General features: G+C 37.7%; 3 protein-coding genes and 1 non-coding gene across 4 annotated transcripts; 2 read left to right on the top strand and 2 right to left on the bottom strand.

Annotated features, from left to right (window-relative positions):
• Nucleotides 1-7,518: 7,518 nt before the first annotated feature.
• LOC113320771 lies at nucleotides 7,519-13,048 on the top strand. Its single transcript, XM_026568669.1, has 2 exons — nucleotides 7,519-9,434; nucleotides 10,399-13,048. Exon 2 carries the CDS (start codon nucleotides 11,541-11,543, stop codon nucleotides 12,432-12,434), a length of 894 nt encoding a protein of 297 aa, XP_026424454.1. The 5' UTR covers nucleotides 7,519-9,434; nucleotides 10,399-11,540; the 3' UTR covers nucleotides 12,435-13,048.
• On the bottom strand, nucleotides 10,914-11,020 carry LOC113325576. The gene has a single exon (XR_003348051.1). It is a non-coding gene; the product is annotated as a small nucleolar RNA R71 (small nucleolar RNA).
• LOC113324795 lies at nucleotides 12,582-14,603 on the bottom strand. Its single transcript, XM_026573084.1, has 4 exons — nucleotides 13,696-14,603; nucleotides 13,117-13,293; nucleotides 12,775-13,019; nucleotides 12,582-12,685 (listed from the first exon to the last, which is right to left on the bottom strand). The coding sequence occupies exons 1-4, from the start codon at nucleotides 14,601-14,603 to the stop codon at nucleotides 12,582-12,584; spliced, it is 1,434 nt and encodes a 477-aa protein (XP_026428869.1).
• A 3,113-nt stretch (nucleotides 14,604-17,716) lies between these two features.
• Nucleotides 17,717-18,493, top strand: LOC113321031 (histone H2A-like; the record flags this gene model as incomplete). The annotated part of the gene is made up of 2 exons (XM_026568910.1): nucleotides 17,717-17,935; nucleotides 18,022-18,493. Coding segments are annotated over 2 exons (471 nt in total), but the record flags the coding sequence as incomplete, so codon positions are not given.
• Nucleotides 18,494-19,410: the final 917 nt, after the last annotated feature.

Raw genomic sequence — 19,410 nt, 5'->3', positions numbered from 1 at the left:
CTGTCAATTACGTGAAAACTATCCCTGTTTATCTTTGTCACGCTCCAACAAGTCGTTCAAGTTATTACACATCATCAGAACACGTACAAATTCTTCCAGAACCCGTGGATATCTTCTCCCTGTACGTGTTTTCCCTGTTTGCAACTCGTGGATATCCTAGCCGATTCTAGCTAATTCTGATTGAACCAAAAGCCCACAACATGTTTTCTAGGCCATATCACAACTTCCTACCAAAAATCATCCATTGAATCTCCCTAGAACACGTTCAAAACTTCGATCAAAAATCTGCCAGTGAAGAAGGAAATTTTCCCGCCAAAAATGAAATTTGAATTTTAGAAGAAGGACACCCCTTATCCAGTGGTCGCCCCTTATCCGTTACTGGAGTGCGAATAGCAGATGCCTTTTGGGGTGACCTGGGTTGCCCCTTAGTAATTGAGGTGCCCCTTATCCAACGGTGAGAGTCCGAATAACACGTGTCCTCCGGGGATTTTACCAACTTTTCGAGCCGAATTTTCCAAAAAATGTTTATTTCCCAAAGGTGCCTACAAACACATAAAACACCAAAATTAGTACATACTCGAGTGCCAACAATATATAGTATTGAGATCAAATTAAACACAAAAATGTGTCTATCAAATACCCCCAAACTTATTATTTGCTAGTCCTCGAGCAAAATTTATTTTTGAAAAGATAAAAAGACTACACTTAGCACTGCAGCAGGCCGTTAAACCGCTAGGTGGCCCTAGCGGCGGAGTGTTGTCTCCGGAGGGTTTACCAGAGGTGTACCCACAAAACCTTTAATCCTAATTGGTCACAAGTATCCAAAGATCTATGAGGACATACATATTCTCAACCTATCTCCAAGTAACTAGAATGCCAGAGAAATTAAAGGTGTCAACTCTAAAACTGACTGAAGAAAAGGGGAGACATATCCGCACCACTGCTAGATAAAGAGATATCCGCTACACAACTAGATAAACATTGTAAGATGCGTCCGCTGCTTTACAGCTGGATAAGATTAGGAGAGAGATAAAAATGAGAGGGACATCTGCTACACAGCTGGACTAATTACGTGTGATGAGTTAAACCAGTGCTAGAAAGATCTTGTGCCAGATTGAAAGCAAACTAACAAAGCAACCAAATGTATCTTTCTTCGACTCTCTCATAGTGCTCAGTAGAAACAACGTCTTCTTCGGTCTTCAACTGTTGATGATAAACTATCGAACCTCATAGAACCTTGACAATTAACTCTTCTCTTCGATTTCTTCCTTGACTTATAAATTTCTACTTCCCTTGGGCCTTATTGAACAAAACGTAACGATGATTTTTTTTTTTCATTTTTTTTTTTTTTTTTTTTTTTTTTTTTTTTTGGAAACAAAAATTACAAGACAACAATTTACATGACCATGAGAGAAGGACTTTCAAAACTTGGATCTTCGCAACTTGTGATGTCTTGGTATTATGGATTCTAACAACTTATATCATTTGCTCTTATAACTTCAACTTTGATTTTTGAATTATTCTTTTTTATTATTGCTTCTAAACCTAAAAGGTCTTCAACTTTCTTCATACATTTTGATGTCGCCCCGCTTGTAGATGATGATAAGTTTCTACTGAGAGAGAGTCGTAATAATCCAGTAACTAAGACTACATTGTGAGGTTTCTTTGTCTTTCTGGCATTTCCTCCTGACCTACTCGCCTTTACATCATGGATGGTTAGGTCCATCACGGTTACCCTCTAAAAGGAACAAGTTCTCTCCTGAATTTCAAGGATCTCAATGTCTTTTTCTCTAATGTCTCAATAAGCTGTTATCTCTAGCATTCCAATTTCTATCTTTTCGGTGAGAAACAGTATGTAAACTTAGCTAATCGGATACCATGTGACGCTAGAAGTTTCAAAAGTGCAACTAAAAAGTTTCTCCCATACCCCCAAACTTAAATCTAACATTGTCCTCAATGTTCTAAAGATAAAATTGAAAGCATATGAACAAGGAGAAACTGTTACCATTTGAAGCAAAAGAGTTAAGGAAAGATATTACCGTGTCGCACGAGATTGGGTTACCTCCCAAGAAGTGCTAAGTTTAAAGTCTTCATCCATACATCGGAAGGAATTAGTCACCTCATAGAATCAAAAAGTAACAGCCGAAATAACTGTGGGTCTTCAAAACCAAAAAGAGCTGACCAAAGGAAACTACAATAACCCAAGAAAGTGAACAAGGATATCATGCCCTTATCTAGTTTCCTGATTAAGATATTTATATCTAATTGTGGTTCAGGTTCAGGTTCTAAGAAAGGGTCTAAATAAAATATTTTCATTGGTTGTGTTTCTTCATAGGTGGGATCTGAATCATTAGGTCCTAGAGTATGGAAAAACTCAAATATGATCTTAGAAGCGCACAATAATAACCTAAATAACTGAGGATCCTCTAAGTCAATAAGATTTGACTTACAAAATTGACCACAATGAGAGTAGTGGTCACTCTTGAGCAAATGTGTCGATTCTAATTTCCTAAAGCATTTAGGTTTAGTCTCACAACTTAATATTGGAAACATTTGAAATATAAACGTTCCCACATTTGGAAGAAAACTATTTGGTGGGAAAACAAAGTCAATATGGGTATTATAGCCTGGGCAAACCACATCAACCATAGGATGGGTTTCTAACGACTGAACTTCTTTTTGGACATCATTAGGTTCAGGAAAAAGTATACTAAGATAATCTTGTAAGATGGTTGAGGCACAAATGTCAAGTCCTACACGAGGGAACTTTTTAAGAGTTAAAGCACACGGAGAATGATAATCACCCCCAAACTTAGAGTTTTCTGTGTCTCTAGAAAGACTAGTCACAACTTCCCTAATTTCTAGGTCATCGGATTCCCGAAAATGGTCAATTGATTCTTCTAAGTCGGGTTCATCCTCACTCATTTCTACGAGTTCATTTTCTTTTTCTAAGTCTAATGTTTCTAAATTTCTAGACTCTAAAACAATATTCTCAGAATAAACTCGTTCCTCAAAACTATCATCGGCTTCGTAGACAGGAAATACTACATCATCTAAAACGGGGGTATCTCTAGTCAAATCCTCATCCTTTTGAATAGGTGAATAATTATAAAAATTATTTGGATTTGAACTAGAAATAATATTATCATCGTAAAGCTTAATTGGAGTAACAAATTCCTGATCACTATGCCTACATATTTCATGTTCTTCATCGATACTATCCTCATCATAATCATCATTATAATAACATGAAAATTATCGAACCTCGTCAAAACAAGTAGTGTTACCAATTCTAACCTCGTCATCTTGATTATGAAAATAACTATCCTCATTTTTAAGGGTATTATTGGAAACACTATATTGGAAAGTAAGATTATTTCGAGCAAGTCTTTCATTCGTCTTCAGCCATCAGCTTGAGGGATTCCTCTATAGAAAGTTCTCTTTCGTCAAAAACTAAGTTATTCATTTCTGCTAACTTACGTGTCGACTCAGCTAATTTACGTGTTGACTCTAGTAAAGAGGAATTATCAGAAGGATCATAAAAATGACTACTTTTCAATAGTTTCATTGCATCCTCCAAAGACGAGGAACTAGTGATATAGTCTTCTTGCTCGTATGACCGGTGCGCATGTGGATAGTAATTGGGCTCACCATGGTATAACCCATAACCTTCAAAAGTTTCGCGTTCCCAATCACTATTCACACTATGGTCATAAAAAGGATAATGTCCAAGCTGCTCAGTCGGATACTCATTGTATTGGCTGTTATAATACCAGTTCGACATCCTAATTGCAATGGAATTCTAAACAAACACAAAGAAGGCTGACTCGACCAAAACAAGCCTATTTTATATAGCAACAAAAAGCATGATGGTTCCACTTAGATTGTTTCAGCTTCTATTCTTTCGAAAAGGAATTCGTTACAATCTGAGCAAACCCCTCTGGAATCAATCCGAGTCAAGGTAAGCTGAATAGAGGCGAGGGAAGCTGCGTGGAGCTTTGATACCCAAGGCCTCACCGCATTACAAGGCGGCGCAGTCACGCATTCAACTCACAGAAACCATCATGAACTTCGAAGTATGCTTAAAAGAGTAACCAATATTTCTCGAATGACTTTCCTACTAAGCTCGTTACCCTATAGGTCTCGTTCTATTCCAAATTTTAAAGCTTAGGTTCGCGTTTGGTTTCGTTTTCCTAAGGCGGGCAAGAAGAGAACGGTGATGAAATCCGAACCCTTATCTTGTATGGCCAGGCCTTTCCCTTTACTAGGAAATTAAAACAGCCGTATTCGATTCCTCAACATATATGCATACAAAATCATCCAGTAAACCCGCTGACAGGAGATTCGCGGGTGTTTAGAATTCTTACCTCCCGTTCCAGACGGGGGATGAACTGTTGAAGTCGACTCAGGCCACGACTCCTATGTCATGTACGAACCCGAGGGGCCGAGGCGATATCGTAATCGTCGTCCTTCTCTGTGCAGTTTATTTATAACTACCCTTCCGTAGGGTTTTAAAAAAAATAATGTCCAAATGTCCAAAAAATAAAAATGTCCAAAAATTAAAAAGTCCAAAAATAAAAATAAGAATTACAAAAAAAACAGTTTCTAAAAATAAAATAAAAATAAATTAACTATATACAAAATCTTCTTGTTTACTTCTTTTGGATCCCTTCTTTGTTTCCTTCTTTAGCTTCGTTTTTCTTTTCAACACTTTTTCTTTCGCTTAGCTCCAAACCTGAAAGAAAATAAGAAATACCAAAACGCATAAAAAAGAACAAAAATAATAAAAAGAAAACCTAAAAACAAATTTATAAACAAATCCCCGTCGGCGGCGCCAAAAATTGATGTGGTTTTTTATGATGTTGTAGTAAGATGATTCGTTCACTCAGATTTGTTGAGAATTTGTTTTAAGATTTAATAAAGAAAATAAGAAAAAATATATATACAAAATTTGTCACAGGATGAAGAGAGATCGGGACTCGGGATTCCACTGGTTTTCATGTTCATGGGGTTCATAAATTAATCCTAGACATTTATAGCTCAAAGAAAAAGAAACAATAACTCTATTCTTTGTCAAAGTAGATTTCGTAAAAAATCAATTGTAAATTACAAGCATAGTGTATCTAAAGCATCTAAGACTAAGCATACACTATCTAACAAGATAACAAATGATGACTAGAAATCATAAATCATTTAAAATTTATGCAAAAAGTAAATAAGGAATTTATTAAATTACCCCAAGGATGAAATACAGCTTCCTCCGTCTTCCCAGTGAAGGGTTCTAGCTCCACATGGTGAAAACACACTCAAAAAGATAACTCATAGCTCAAATGGTGTTTTTATTAGAGAAATAAGATAAAACGGAGATTTGCAATGGTCTACGGGTGTTACAAATGTTGCAAAGAAGCTGTTACAAAATTATAGCACAAAACAGTCGCAGAAGCAACAGTCTTTTTTCTGGAAGAAAACGAAACGGTTTTAAGACACTAGAAAACGACTGCTACTTGCAGTCTATTGTTCTTCGTGTTCTTCTCTAATGGCAGCAGCAGCAACTCTCTGCAACTCTAATTTCTATACTCTGTTCTCACCCCTAACTCTCCATCCCCCTTCTATGACTCTCGAGAATCCTTTTTATACCCAACAACCTCATAAAATCTTGCTCAATCACTCCAAATATTCTCCCAATACTCGGCAATAAACGATATATTTTTCTTTCCTTTTTTTATCTCGATCACGTATCTGCAGCTGTCAATTACGTGAAAACTATCCCTGTTTATCTTTGTCACGCTCCAACAAGTCGTTCGAGTCATTACACATCATCAGAACACGTACAAATTCTTCCAGAACCCGTGGATATCTTCTCCCTGTACGTGTTTTCCCTGTTTGCAACTCGTGGATTGCCTAGCCGATTCTAGCTAATTCTGATCGAACCAAAATCCCACAACGTGTTTTCTAGGCCATATCACAACTTCCTACCAAAAATCAGCCATTGAATCTCCCTAGAACACGTTCAAAACTTCGATCAAAAATCTGCCAGTGAAGAAGGAAATTTTCCCGCCAAAAATGAAATTTGAATTTTAGAAGAAGGACATCCCTTATCCAGTGGTCGCCCCTTATCCGTTGCTGGAGTGCGAATAGCAGATGCCTTTTGGGGTGACCTGGGTTGCCCCTTAGTAATTGAGGTGCCCCTTATCCAACGGTGAGAGTCCGAATAACACGTGTCCTCCGGGGCTTTTACCAACTTTTCGAGCCGAATTTTCCAAAGGTGCCTACAAACACATAAAACACCAAAATTTGTACAAACTCGAGTGCCAACAATATATAGTATTGAGATCAAATTAAACACAAAAATGTGTCTATCAACAAGTTGTGAAGAGTCAAGCGGTAAAGTACTTTTCCCACAACTATGGTTTGTTTTATTTTCGCATTGTTTTGTAATTTATTTCTCTTGTATTCATAAACCGAAAAAGAAAATCAAAAAATAGGAAAAAAAAAATGGGCGAGACAAATTTTTATTATTTGTTTTTTAGTTTTTGTTTATTTAATAAGCCGTGAGGATGGAAGAAAAATCTATAAAGAACTTTCAAGCGACAAGGAATTCGAGGAAAAGAGTTACAAATTGTCAATGATCGAAGTTCAAGAGTTTATCATCAACCGTTGAAGACCGAAAACGAAGACCAAGAAGATGAAGAAGACGAGCCAAAGGAAGACGTTTCTATTGGATGTTGTGACAGTGGTGCTTTCGTCACCGCCGATCGGATGTGAAGGTGGTAAGTACTCTCATCCTCGCAAAAAATGGTTGATTTCCTTCTTAAAGATCATCAGAAAATATCTTTATTTTCCACGATTCTGTGGAGTCTCCAGAAATAATTCTGAAGGTTTCCTTCCCACCGTTCAACCTGTGTAGGATTCTCTCTTCATTCTTACCTGCACACATGGGAGACCCATAAAAAAACCGTCTTTTTGAGTGCAATTATCATAAAACCCTTATTGGTGAGGCAGAAGTCGAGGCGAAATGCTTATTGATCGCTCTCAAACACGCGTTCTCTCATTATGGTGTGGTTATTTCTCACTCAACATTAAGAATGAGAATATATTCTTTGGTATTTCTAACTTCTTATTACTAGCATGCAGAAACTCTATGTCCTCATAGCTCTTTGGATGCTTGCGACGCCGGAACGCTTTGAAGTTAGAGTAGGTTTTGTGGGTATACCTCTCGTAAGCCCTCACGAGATTATAACTCGTCCACTAGGGACACCTAGGGGTTTAAAGGCTTGTTATTTATGCTAAGAGTAACCGTAGCCTCGAAGACACGGAGTTGTTGTATATTTTTGTTTTTGTTTTGTTTGCTCGAGGACTAGCAAAGTCTAGCTATGAGGGAATTTGATAGGTGTCTAAAACACTTAATTCTAGCATTGGTTTCGTACACCTTTCTTAGCTATTTCTCTTGAAAATATTGTATATTACTCTTGTTTAGTATTTGTGTAGGTACTTGGCATGGTTTGGCACAAATGAAGGAAAATGGCGCTTTAAAGCATTTCTCGGAATCGTTGGCGTCGTTAGATACAAAGCACAAGAAAACCCAGGCTTTTAAGAACAAAGACTGATCAAAGCAGCCACAAGCCCAGTTAACATTTGTGGGACGAGCGAGTTTTGCAGCCGGTGTATTTTCTCAGGCCCACCTAATCCACTTGCATACACATCTTGTAAACACAGGATTCAGAATTTTAGGTTTTATTTCTTCCCGTTGAAGACCAATCTCTCACTGAATCGAGAGCTGCTTCATACGGTTCATGCCGGTAGGCTATGGGTTCAGGGAGTTTTCACGGAGGGTTGGGACAAGTTCATACAAGGGAGAAGTTTGTAGAGTCTGTGGTCGAAATATGAGAATTTGGAGGAATTTCATGGGCGTAAATCAGATGGATGAAAGGGGATCTGAAGCTGCTACTTGGGAGAGTTTTGATGGATGTATTTGAAGAAATAGAAGCTCGAGATGAGCAAAGAAGTTGGGTTGCTCGAGTTATAGAATTCTGGGTTATGTTTGAAGTCAAAGCAGCAGCAAGGGAGTGAGCTCAAACAGGCAGCTTTGTTTCTTCCTTCTTTGTCCGTACAACCAAAATGTGTTGTTCTTGTGGTTGATTGTGATGATACATAGTGTAGATGAATATTTAAATGATATCTGTGAGATGGGTTTGAGCTAATTCGCATTATGCAGTGAATAGAGAGCTGGAGAAGATGATTTCCCGATGCACAGCATCAATATCAATTCTTCTCTTATGGTGTTTGAATAATTTCCTGAACCAAGAAGATATCATGTTCTGGATGTACAGGCAGGGAGAAGAGAGAATGGACTGAAACTGAACTGGTACTGGTGGTATGTGGTGCGAGTCAGTGAAGGAAGGTGATTAGGCAGATGGTTTTTCATGACTCTGTAGGAATGAAGGAGGTGCAATTCTGGCAAGCAAGACTGTAACCAGCAGCAGCTGTCGACCAAGTCTGTGCGAGTTTCTTGGACCATGGCAGATGTTTACAGGGGTTTACTGAGGAGACTGAATACAAAACGGGACAGAAGTCAGTGGCTCGAGAAGTGTTGGCGAGTAGAATAAGGTGGAATTGGTGGTACTACAGGTCGAATGAAGTGTTGCTGTTAGCATGGATTCTGTGATTGCAGTCAAGCTGAAGTGTTGATGTTGTCGAGCCATGGAGCTGTGTGGATTACAGGGTATAGTGATGGTTTGAATCTCAGATTGGCAGTGTGGTGGTTCGATCAAGTCTTGGCTGAGAAGGCTGGGAATGGAGCTTGAATGTATAAAGAAGTGGAAACAGAAGTTAACAAGGGTTGAAGGAGCTGTTCAAATCCAGCAGCGAGACTGAGAAATAGCCGTGGTCATATAATTGAGTCATGGGCAGAGTTTACAGAGGCTTGAGATAAATGGGTTTTGCTGGAAAGCAGGGAGATGTATTAAGCAGGGAGAAAGTGGCCAGGGAAGTGCAGTTTTGTTTGGCCTTGTGCAATAGCTAACCATGGTTCAAAGGCTTAGTACAAGGGTTGTATGGCAGCAGATAGGACTAGACCTATAAGGCTACAGGATATGGAGACTTGGGCGCAAATTTATCTTAATTTTGGAAGGAGTTTGTTGCCGTGAATACAACCAGAGAAGTGCTGACTTGGCCGTCAGTTTTTTGTGATGTATGGTTGAGATTTGGAGGTGGCAGAGTTTGTATTGAACAAGGATTGCTGGGGCTGTTTTAGGTTACAATATTGGAGGAGAAGAAAGCTATATAAGGGAAGCTCAGAAACACAACAGGACTACCTCTTGATCACCAGTTGTTGGCTTGCAGATTGTTCGCAGAAATTCCTGAGAGAAGAAGGTGTGCAGAATCAACAGTTCCTGAACCAGTTTTTGCAGGCAGTTGCGGAGTACTTTGTAGTGGTTTGCTTTTGCATCTGTTCTTCTTTGAAACCATATTTACCTTGAATCTATCTTTGTGCTTAAACCAAAACCATGAGTAGCTAATAACCTTATTGATTGGGGAGGATTTCAAAAATCCGAACATGTTTTATTGATCAATCTTATGCAAGTTATTCTTCCGATAAATATCTTTTGTTGATTGTCTTTTACCGTTTATATGACCATGGGAAGTATGCTTGGTATCTAAGTGCGCAATTAGGTAACTCGTTTGCAACTCTAATGCTAGTATAAAGAAATTTAATCCGTAATTGTTGGAGTAATATTTACAAAAGTAGCGGTGCACTATATGTCGCAAAGGGATTTTGCATGCAATAGTGTGTAAAAGATAATCCTAGGTTAACGTGTCGAACTTACGAGCATGTGACTAGGAACAACTTGATCCATAAATCTTAATGCAATTGTTTGAATTACACCTAGAGAGCATATTTTGGGTGGTTCACTTGATTAGAATCCACTAGAGAACTTATTCTATGTGCTGATTTTTGGAGTCTAAAGATTAGTTGAACTTATAACTTGTCTAAAAGTTGTTAACAATCGAAATTAATTGGAAGTAGAACTTGTATGATTAATAATATCTTGTTTGGTAGTGGCGAATGAATCTCTAGTCAATCTCATCTTATAATTTGAATTACAATCTTTGCAATTTTCAGAATTTGTGTTTTCCAACAACATCAATTTGTCTTACATAATAACTTAAAACTCACACCTCCCCGTGGATACGAACTCGACTTGCCTCACTACTTCTTTATAGAATTGTGTAGCATAAGAGAATTATTATTCATAGGTTGACAACCTCATCAAAATTGGCGCCGCTGCCGGGGAGGAAGTGGTAGTATTAAGTTGTTATTTCTCTTTTTGGTTATTACTTTTGCTTTTAGTTTCACTTTTAGATTACTAGTACAATTTTTGAGAATCCTATTTTCAGGTACTATACTTTTGGTGAATGCTTAAAGGGGGCAAGACAAGTCCTATTGGTATACATCTTCGATCCGACACTCAACTAAAGGACTTTATTCAAGCGGTTAACGCTCCGCTTCCTCGTTCTACTTCAAGCGAGTTCGCAGATTCGGACGTAGAGGAAGAACAAGTAGTTATGGCAACACTCAAGGATCTCGCATCACCACAATTGAACACTCAACCTTTGTGTATTCAATTGGACAAAGAAATTGAGTTGAAACCAACTTTGCTCAACTCATTTCCCAAGTTCCATGGTTTAGCGGGGAAGATCCAAACCGTCATCTCCAAGAATTTCACATGGTACTTGTAAGTGTTAAGCCAAAAGAAGTTAGAACCGATGATGTTATGCTTAGATCATTCCCATTTTCTCCTGTGGATATGGCCAAGGAGTGGTTTTACAGTCTCCCAGCAGGTAGTATTACTACATGGACCGGTATGAAGAAACTCTTTCTTGAGAAGTACTTTCCCGCATCCAAGGTAGTAAAAATCAGAAAAGAGATATGTGGTATTGTTCAAATGGCAGGTGAGACTTTGTATGAGTATTGGGAGCGTTACAAGAGGTTATGTCAAAGTTGTCCGCATCGCCAAATCGTGGAACAACTTATCATCCAATATTTCTATGAATGACTCTTATTAAATGATAGGACAATGAATGATGCTACAAGCGGTGGAGCTTTAGTTGACAAGACACCCGTACAAGCAAGAGCTTTGATTGAGAATATGGCATCTAATTCGCATCAATTCTCCACCCGATCAGAAACTCTTTTCAAGAAGGTTAATGAGGTTGGTGAAGCTTCTCATATGGAACAAAGGATGTGTAATATGGAGAGGATGATGCAACAAATTTCTGCAGTGATTGTTCCATAGCATGAAGACAATATGGAGCACACAAATGCTATGTATCAAAATCAGCAAAGGCCGAGGTATGATGCGTACTCCAACACATACAATCCGGGTTGGCGAGATCATCCAAATTTCAGCTACGCCAACAAGCAAGCTGCATCAAATCCTACTTTCAATCAACAAGGAGGCTACCAATTCATGCAAAGACCTCAGCAAGAATCTCAGGGAACAAGTGTGAATGACAAGTTTGCTCTTATGATGTAAGGTATGCAAGAGATTTCAAAGTCAGTGCAAGGGTTAAACCAATTCCAGCAGAAATCCGAGATGGCTATGAGAGATGTGCAAAACCAAATTAGTCAATTGGCTAGTGATATGAATCATCTCAAGGCACAAGGATCTAGAAAACTTCCTTCACAACCGTTGAACCATAAGGAGAATGTCAATGCTATTGAGCTAAGAAGTGGGAAGCAAGTAAAGAAACCGACAACATCACCGGATGCTAATGGACCTGTTTTAGAGCAACAAGGGGATGAAACAGCCCCTAACAAGGATGATTTGGTAACAAATTCTAACTCTAAACCACTTGTTTCTACTAATGTCACTTCTCCTCCTTTTCCTAGTAGGTTTGCAAAGTCCAAGAAGGAGGCACTTTACAAAGATATTTATGAGATCTTCAAGAACATTCAAGTGAACATACCACTTCTTGAAGCGATAAGGCAAGTTCCCCGCTATGCAAAGTTCTTGAAAGAATTGTGCACTAACAAGCACAAATTGGTCGGTAATGAAGTTATGTATGTGGGTGAGAATGCTTCCGCGTATCTTCAAAAGAAACTTCCACCAAAGTTAAAGGATCCCGGTAGTTTCACTATACCATGTACAATTGGTACAACCAGGTCTGATCGTGCTTTGCTAGACTTAGGTGCAACTATTAATGTTATGACTGTTTCAATATATGAATCATTGGACCTTGGTCCTTTTAAGGATACCGGTATTATCATTCAACTTGCTGATAGGTCCACTACTTACACGAAAGGGGTTGCGGAAGATGTTTTGGTGCAGGTTAACGAGCTGATTTTTCCTGTAGACTTTTATGTTCTAGATATGAGGGATGAAGATTCACCCTCGTCTACGCCTTTGTTGTTGGGTAGACCTTTCTGCTAGAACTAAAATTGATGTCTTTAAAGGCACCGTAACTATGGAATTTGACCGTGAGCCCATAAGTTTAAACATCTTTGAGGCTATGAGATACCCGAGTGACGTAAAGTGATATCTTTGGGTTCCAACAGTAGAAGAAAAAAGTGATGTCTTCTATTGATTAATTTGAAGTCCAGTGCATTCTCCAAATTCAATGATACCCTGATTAACATTATAAGCAGCTTGAGGATTACCTTTGAAAAACATAAGGACGTCATCTGCAAAGCAGAGATGTGTCAGAGATGTTAATTTACACCTATGATGTAATCCAAAGTTGCATCAGATACGTTCTTCTGAAAAATAATACTCAGCAGCTCCATCACCATAACAAAGAGATAGGGAGAAAGGGGACACCCTTGTCTAAGCCCTCTACTAGCACCAAAATACCCATAAGGAGAACCATTGATAAGAATGGAATTCTTTGGGGAAGAAATACACAGACTGATCCAACCAATAAATAAAGCAGGGAACCCCATCTTCCTTAAGGTACTAAGGACTGCCTCCCAGCTAACTGTATCATAGGCTTTTCTCAAATCAATTTTAAGAGTGCATCTAAGAGTTCATGTAGGCCTATGGTAGTTCCTAACAATTTCATGAGCTAGCATAATGTTATCTTGGATGGTTCTACCAGAAACAAAAGCAGACTGACAAGGATGGATCAAAGACTTCAACAGAAACTTCATTCTTAGAGACAATATTTTTACAATGAACTTGTAAACAACCCCACAACATGATGGGTCTGTAATCATCAACACCATTTGGGTTCTCCTTTTTTGCTACCGAAGTTAAGAAGGTACTATTAACTTCTTGAAGCATTCTAGAACTCCTGAAGAATTTTTGGATAGCAGCAACAAAATCATCACCAATAATATCCCAACAAATTTTAAAGAAGTGACTTGAAAATCGATTAGGCCAGGGGCCTTATTAGAACCAATAGAGGAAAGAGCTATGACAATTTCATCCCTATAAACAGGTTTGATAAGTTCAACACAATCTTCAGTGCCCACCAGTTTCTCAAAAGATAAAGCCTCAATCATCTTTGTATTAGTGGTCACCACATCTTGTTCATCATACAAGTCAGTAAAGAAATCAATACATTCATTGGCAATTTCTTTATCATCAATCAATACATTGCCAGCTCTAGAAGTAAGACTAAAGATGTTATTCCTAAATCTTCTTTCTTTAATAGAATTGTGAAAAATGAGTATTAGAGTCACCCAAATCTAACCACATAACTCTTGGTCTCTGCTTCTTCATATATTCTTCATATCTAGCAACCTTGGAGTACTCCTGAACAACTTGTTTCTCCTTCCTAGCCAAAAAAGGACAGAGAGGATTTGCTTGCACTTGTTGTTGAACAGAAAACATCTCCTTCTTAGCTTCCATAACTTTTTCAGAAAGATTCTTGAACCTTGTTATCTTCCATTTAATAATAGCATCCTTAGCATTTCTAAGTTTAGACATAAAAACAAACATAGGGTTACCCCCGACTTTATCTTTCCAGACATTCCTCACCAAATCAAGAAAATCAGGTTCTTCAGTCATGAAATTAACAAATCTGAATGGTGGTGGACCATGCTTCCTTTTCTCAAATATAGTAGCTAACCCAGGGGAGTGATCAGATATCCCAGGATTAAGAAACTCTGCTTTAGAATCAACAATCTGATCAATCCACTCCATGTTCACCATAATTATATCAATTTTAGAACCAATCCTAGAATCATCTTGTTTGTTGAACCAAGTATAATAACATCCAGAATAAGGAAGGTCTAACAGATTTTCATCTTGAACACAATTACTCAAATCTTGATAATGAGAAGGTCGAATGTCAGCCCCACCAGTCTTCTCCGCAGAATATAGAATAAAATTATAATCCCCCAATATAATCCAAGGTTTTGAATTAAACTGATTGAAATTAACAATATCCTCCCACATGGATCTTCTAACAATAATATTATTATCCCCATATAAGAAAGTAGCAACAAAGGATAAATCCTTGTAAGTATCCACTAAGACAAACATGCACTGAGTTGAAGAATGTAAGATAGAAACCTTAGCAACAGAAGGATCCCATCCTATCCAGATTCTAACAAAAGAGTCGTTATTATAATTATCTACAAACTGCCAAGAAGGCATAATTTTATTTCTAATTCTAGGAGCATTAAAAGTCTGAACATGGGTTTCTAGAATCCCAATTATTGAAATATTATTCAACCTAATCAAAGAACTAATTTCTACTTGTTTTAGAGGGTCATTGAGCCCTCTAATATTCCATGCTGCTATTTTAAACATTATGAATTTGGGTAAGATTAGGTTTTCTACATCTACTAGATCTCTTAAGATCAGAACTCTTTGAAGCCAAAGGTGTCTTTGATGAGTAATTGTCAGAGCTCTTAGATATGAAATGAGCCCTTATGCCAACTCTTTCAGCACCTTGAGAAGAAGACTCAATTCCAGAAGTTTTGTTATTGGAACTTGAATTCTTCTTACTATGTCCATTTACCACATTAAGATCTTGCTCTCCCATAACCTCAAACATGTTAATTGTCTTCACAACACCAACACCACTAGAGCAAACAGGATCAGCTCCACCAATTGCCTTATTCTTAGCAGGATCAGAGTGCTCCACCCCATCCATTGAACTAACACCAGAGTTAGCCTCAAGATTTTGTGCAGTAGTTCCAACACTTTCATTCTCAATATTGTCTCTGTTTCTTTTTGAACCTTTAACCACCCAACCATTCTTATCAAGTTTGTTTTTAGTATGTGGTACAGTCTTCTCTTGCTGTACTTGCTCAGCAACCTTTTTACAAGCTATAGAGGAGTGATTAAAAGTCTTGCAATGAAGACACAAAGGGGACTTCCATAGATATTCAACAGAAACCTCAAAAGCCAAAACACCATCCATGTAAACAGGTATAATAGGTGGAAAATTACAACTAGTATCCACTTCAACACAAACACGCGCATAACTTATCCTTGTTCCATTCAGAGTTTTCTTGTCTAGCATAATAGGTACACCAACACAGCTAGCAATGTTACCCAATCCCTTGGAATTCCACATGTATAATGGAACTTTCCTCAAATTAATCCAAATAGGGATAGTTTTAAGATCTTGTAAATCCTTCTCAAAATCCTTATTCCAAGGTCTAATGACAAACAGTTTACTAGAAATGTAGAAGGAACCCCTCTCTAATACTGTTATTCTATCTTCTTCAGAATCAAAATCAAAAACAAAAAGAGACTCACCATGAAGAGTCATACTAAATTCACTTTTGAGCTTCCATTCTCTTTGAACAACATACTTCATCGCTATGAAAGAAGATCTCTGGCCAATAAGTGCACCAACTACCAGATCCTGACATTTTTGAATGTCTTCAGAGAAATCAGCCAAAGAATGGGATATATCCTTTTCCCCATCTACAACATCTAGAGATCTGAACTTCAAATCCTCCTTCTTAGCTTGCGATTTAGTCTTAGAGAAAAACTCCTACCAGACGATAGATCCAAATCGAGGACCCTCTACAGAGGATTTAGGGACAGACCCACCACCAACATCACTAGACATCATCGATCCAGAAGAATCCCCTTTAGAATTACCCACTGCATCACCGGAGATGTTCAACAGAGGTGGAATACCTTGAGAAACCGTAGCCATGCCGCCGTGAGCGGCGGAGAAAAGAGAGAAAAAACCCTAACAAACGGAAGAAACAAAATCACACCACCTCGGACGTTCTCTCTCCCCACGTGACTCCTTCTGATTTTTATGGTATTTCACAACAATTTGTTGCTTCTTCTAAAATAGTAATTGTGCTCGTTGGTCCTAGACTATTCATTTGTTCTTCATCACCTAACAACGAAATTAAAAGGAACAAAGAAACCCATACAGTTGAACTGTATTCAAAGGAACAACAAAATTATACAAGGCCTCTCATTTTACAACAAAAACCCAAATAAGAATTAAAGGGTGTTGTTTGGTGTGATTGAAATGATGTAATTAGGTTTATGTGTTTGAAAATCTTTATATCTTTCACTCTTTTCTCATCTTTATATCTTAATTGCAAATCTATGAACAGAGTTAAATGAAACCCATAAATACTTATAATAAAAAATCAAAGATGAGATTATATAGATGAAATCAGAACCAAACCCATTCACCCTTGATGATTTCTTTGCTACTACTACAAGAAACAACAGTAACCTATCCACCATTGCCGACCTTAGCAATTTATGATTTTCCAGTTCAATAATTGAGCTGTAAGAAATTAACGGCAAGACATAGTTTCTCTCTAGGAGTTTAATGGTGAGTACTTCCAAATTTGATAGATCTGTTCTTGCAGGATGAAGCAAAAACATTTCGTTGGGTACGTTGAATTCAATTTTGATAATCAATTGACCTTGTAAACTAATAAATTGCACATAATAGAAGAACATACGCATGACATAGGGTGAAATAAAACTAAACTAAAAGGGATTCTTTCCAAAATTATAAGTTAGCCAGCTATAATATTTTAGAAAAGACTAACTGAATATATATTTTCCAAAATTATAAGTTAGTCAACTATAATATTTTAGAAAAACTAACTGAATATATATTTTAACGGTGGGAGATATAATCTAACGGCATATAAGCCTATACCTTATAAACCTTTCCGGCACTGCTAAAAAATATAAACCGAGTTAACTCAGTTTTTCACCGGATTCGCAAGCACTTTTCACATCTCTATAATCTGATGGTTATAGATCCGTGAAATTCAATTTTGATCTCGGAACGCAAGATCAAAATATTTCCCCCAAGTTAGAAAACACAAGGAAAATGATTGATACACCGTGAAAAATGAACCGAGTGTGCACCGTGTGAGAGGATGGTGGAACCCACTCATGCCTCACCTGTACACCAGTGTAGAGAGGATGACATTTAGGCCGTCAGATCCCTCTCGGTACACATCACGGGACATTTTCACGGTGTATGTATCATTACTGAAAACACGATACACTCATGAATTCACGTCAAACATCATTGGTTCACTCAACAAATACACGGATCGAGAAAGAAAAGAAGAAGAACCCTCGATTAAAAAATATAATCAACGGTTGAGAGACTCGATCCGCAACTCATAACCGATTACAAAAAAACTAGTATAAATTGATCGCAAACCCAATTCATTTCCGGACACAAGAATTATTTATCGGATCTCATCTTCCAAATTGTTTCTCTCTCAGCTAGACTTTTTTTAGGGCAAAGGTAATTGGAGTCATGGACACCAGGAGGAAAAGCAAAGAAAGGATTTGCAGGAAGAAGAGGTGGTGGTCCTAAAAAGAAAGCAGTCACAAGATCAGTCAAAGCTGGTTTGCAATTCCCAGTTGGTAGAATCGGAAGATATCTTAAGAAAGGTCGATATGCTCAACGTGTTGGTAGTGGTGCCCCTGTCTATCTCGCCGCAGTTCTTGAATACCTCGCAGCTGAGGTAATTTGAATTCATTCAATTTCTAGGGTTTTATAACAAAATTTTATTTAGATCTGATTTTGTATGTGAAATTTTGATTTGTCCAGGTATTGGAATTGGCTGGAAATGCAGCTAGGGATAACAAGAAGACAAGAATTATACCAAGGCATGTGTTATTAGCTGTAAGAAATGATGAAGAACTTGGAAAGCTTTTATCAGGTGTTACCATTGCTCATGGAGGAGTTTTACCAAATATCAACCCAATTTTATTGCCAAAGAAAACTGCTGAGAAAGCATCTACTGGTGGTTCTAAAGAGCCAAAGTCTCCAAAAGCTGGAAAATCACCTAAAAAGGCATAATTGTAGAAACCTAGTTAATGTTTATGTTGTATCTTGCCATTTTTTGTATGTAATTTTTGTGTTTCCCTTTATATTTTCTTGGGTCTGTTGTTAGTTAGGTCTTGTTGTTAGTTAGGTCTTGTTGTTTAATCTGTAAGTGGTACATGGTTTGGTGAATCTTTGGATGTTGGTTGTAGTACTCTTTTTAATCATCTTGTTGAAATGAATGTTTATCTTCCTATAAATCAATGAATTTGTCTACTCTTTGATATGATCCCTGTTTTTCTCATTGAAATTTTTTAAGTATCCAAGTGCTTTTGGATTTATGGAGCTGCTGCACACTTCAAAACCCTCTTGTTATTGTTTCGCCATAACAGAAGTGTTGATGAATTAGTCGTTTACTTGTGCTGTGCATCACATATTTCACATTCTCAAACTCCCATATTAGAAAATGTGGTTGAACTTTCAAGTTCTGCTTGTGTGGATGAGGACGAACAAGTTAACCAAGATTACCTTTTGAAAAAATGAAACAAAGAGCTCAGACACGGAGCTCTTGTTCACATTTGTTAAGTTGCGTCTGAATCTTTCTATGTCTGAATTGCACGTATCATGGATGTTTCTTTCCTCAGTAACAGTTAATCTCCCACCTTCATAAACAGAACTTAATTCCGTCATAAACTTCCATTTTATCAAGAAACTTCCAACCATAAGTCATAAGTGAATGCAGCTTAAGATAGATGTACCTCTAAAATCCTTCACAATATTCCCGGCATAGATTTCCTTAAGTGGAGGAAAGATTGCAGGTTCACATGTCTACGCACAAGCGTACATCAAGGCACGGAAGATAGTATATCCATCTAATTAAAGTAGACTTCATAAATTTGATGCATATTTCACAGATATGGAAACTTACCTGAAAATGGAAAATAACCAGCAAAGAAAGGGAGTACGAATTCAAGGTTCCATCTTTGGGGCTATTGATATCACGTGACTTAGCCCATTCCTTGATCTGCACATATAAGTAGACACAAACTTAAAGTACAAAAACTGCTACCTTAACAAATCAACATGAAGTTTTAATGATCACTAGAGAGAGATTAAAGCTGACCAATAGAACCATATCCCGAAAACATCCGTTTATTAGAGTAATCCATGAGA

This window comes from Papaver somniferum, chromosome 11, assembly GCF_003573695.1.
Source record: "Papaver somniferum cultivar HN1 chromosome 11, ASM357369v1, whole genome shotgun sequence".
NCBI classification, from domain to species: Eukaryota; Viridiplantae; Streptophyta; class Magnoliopsida; order Ranunculales; family Papaveraceae; genus Papaver; species Papaver somniferum.
The sequence above is the reverse complement of the archived record's forward strand: the minus strand, read 5'-3'. Positions and strand labels throughout refer to the sequence as shown.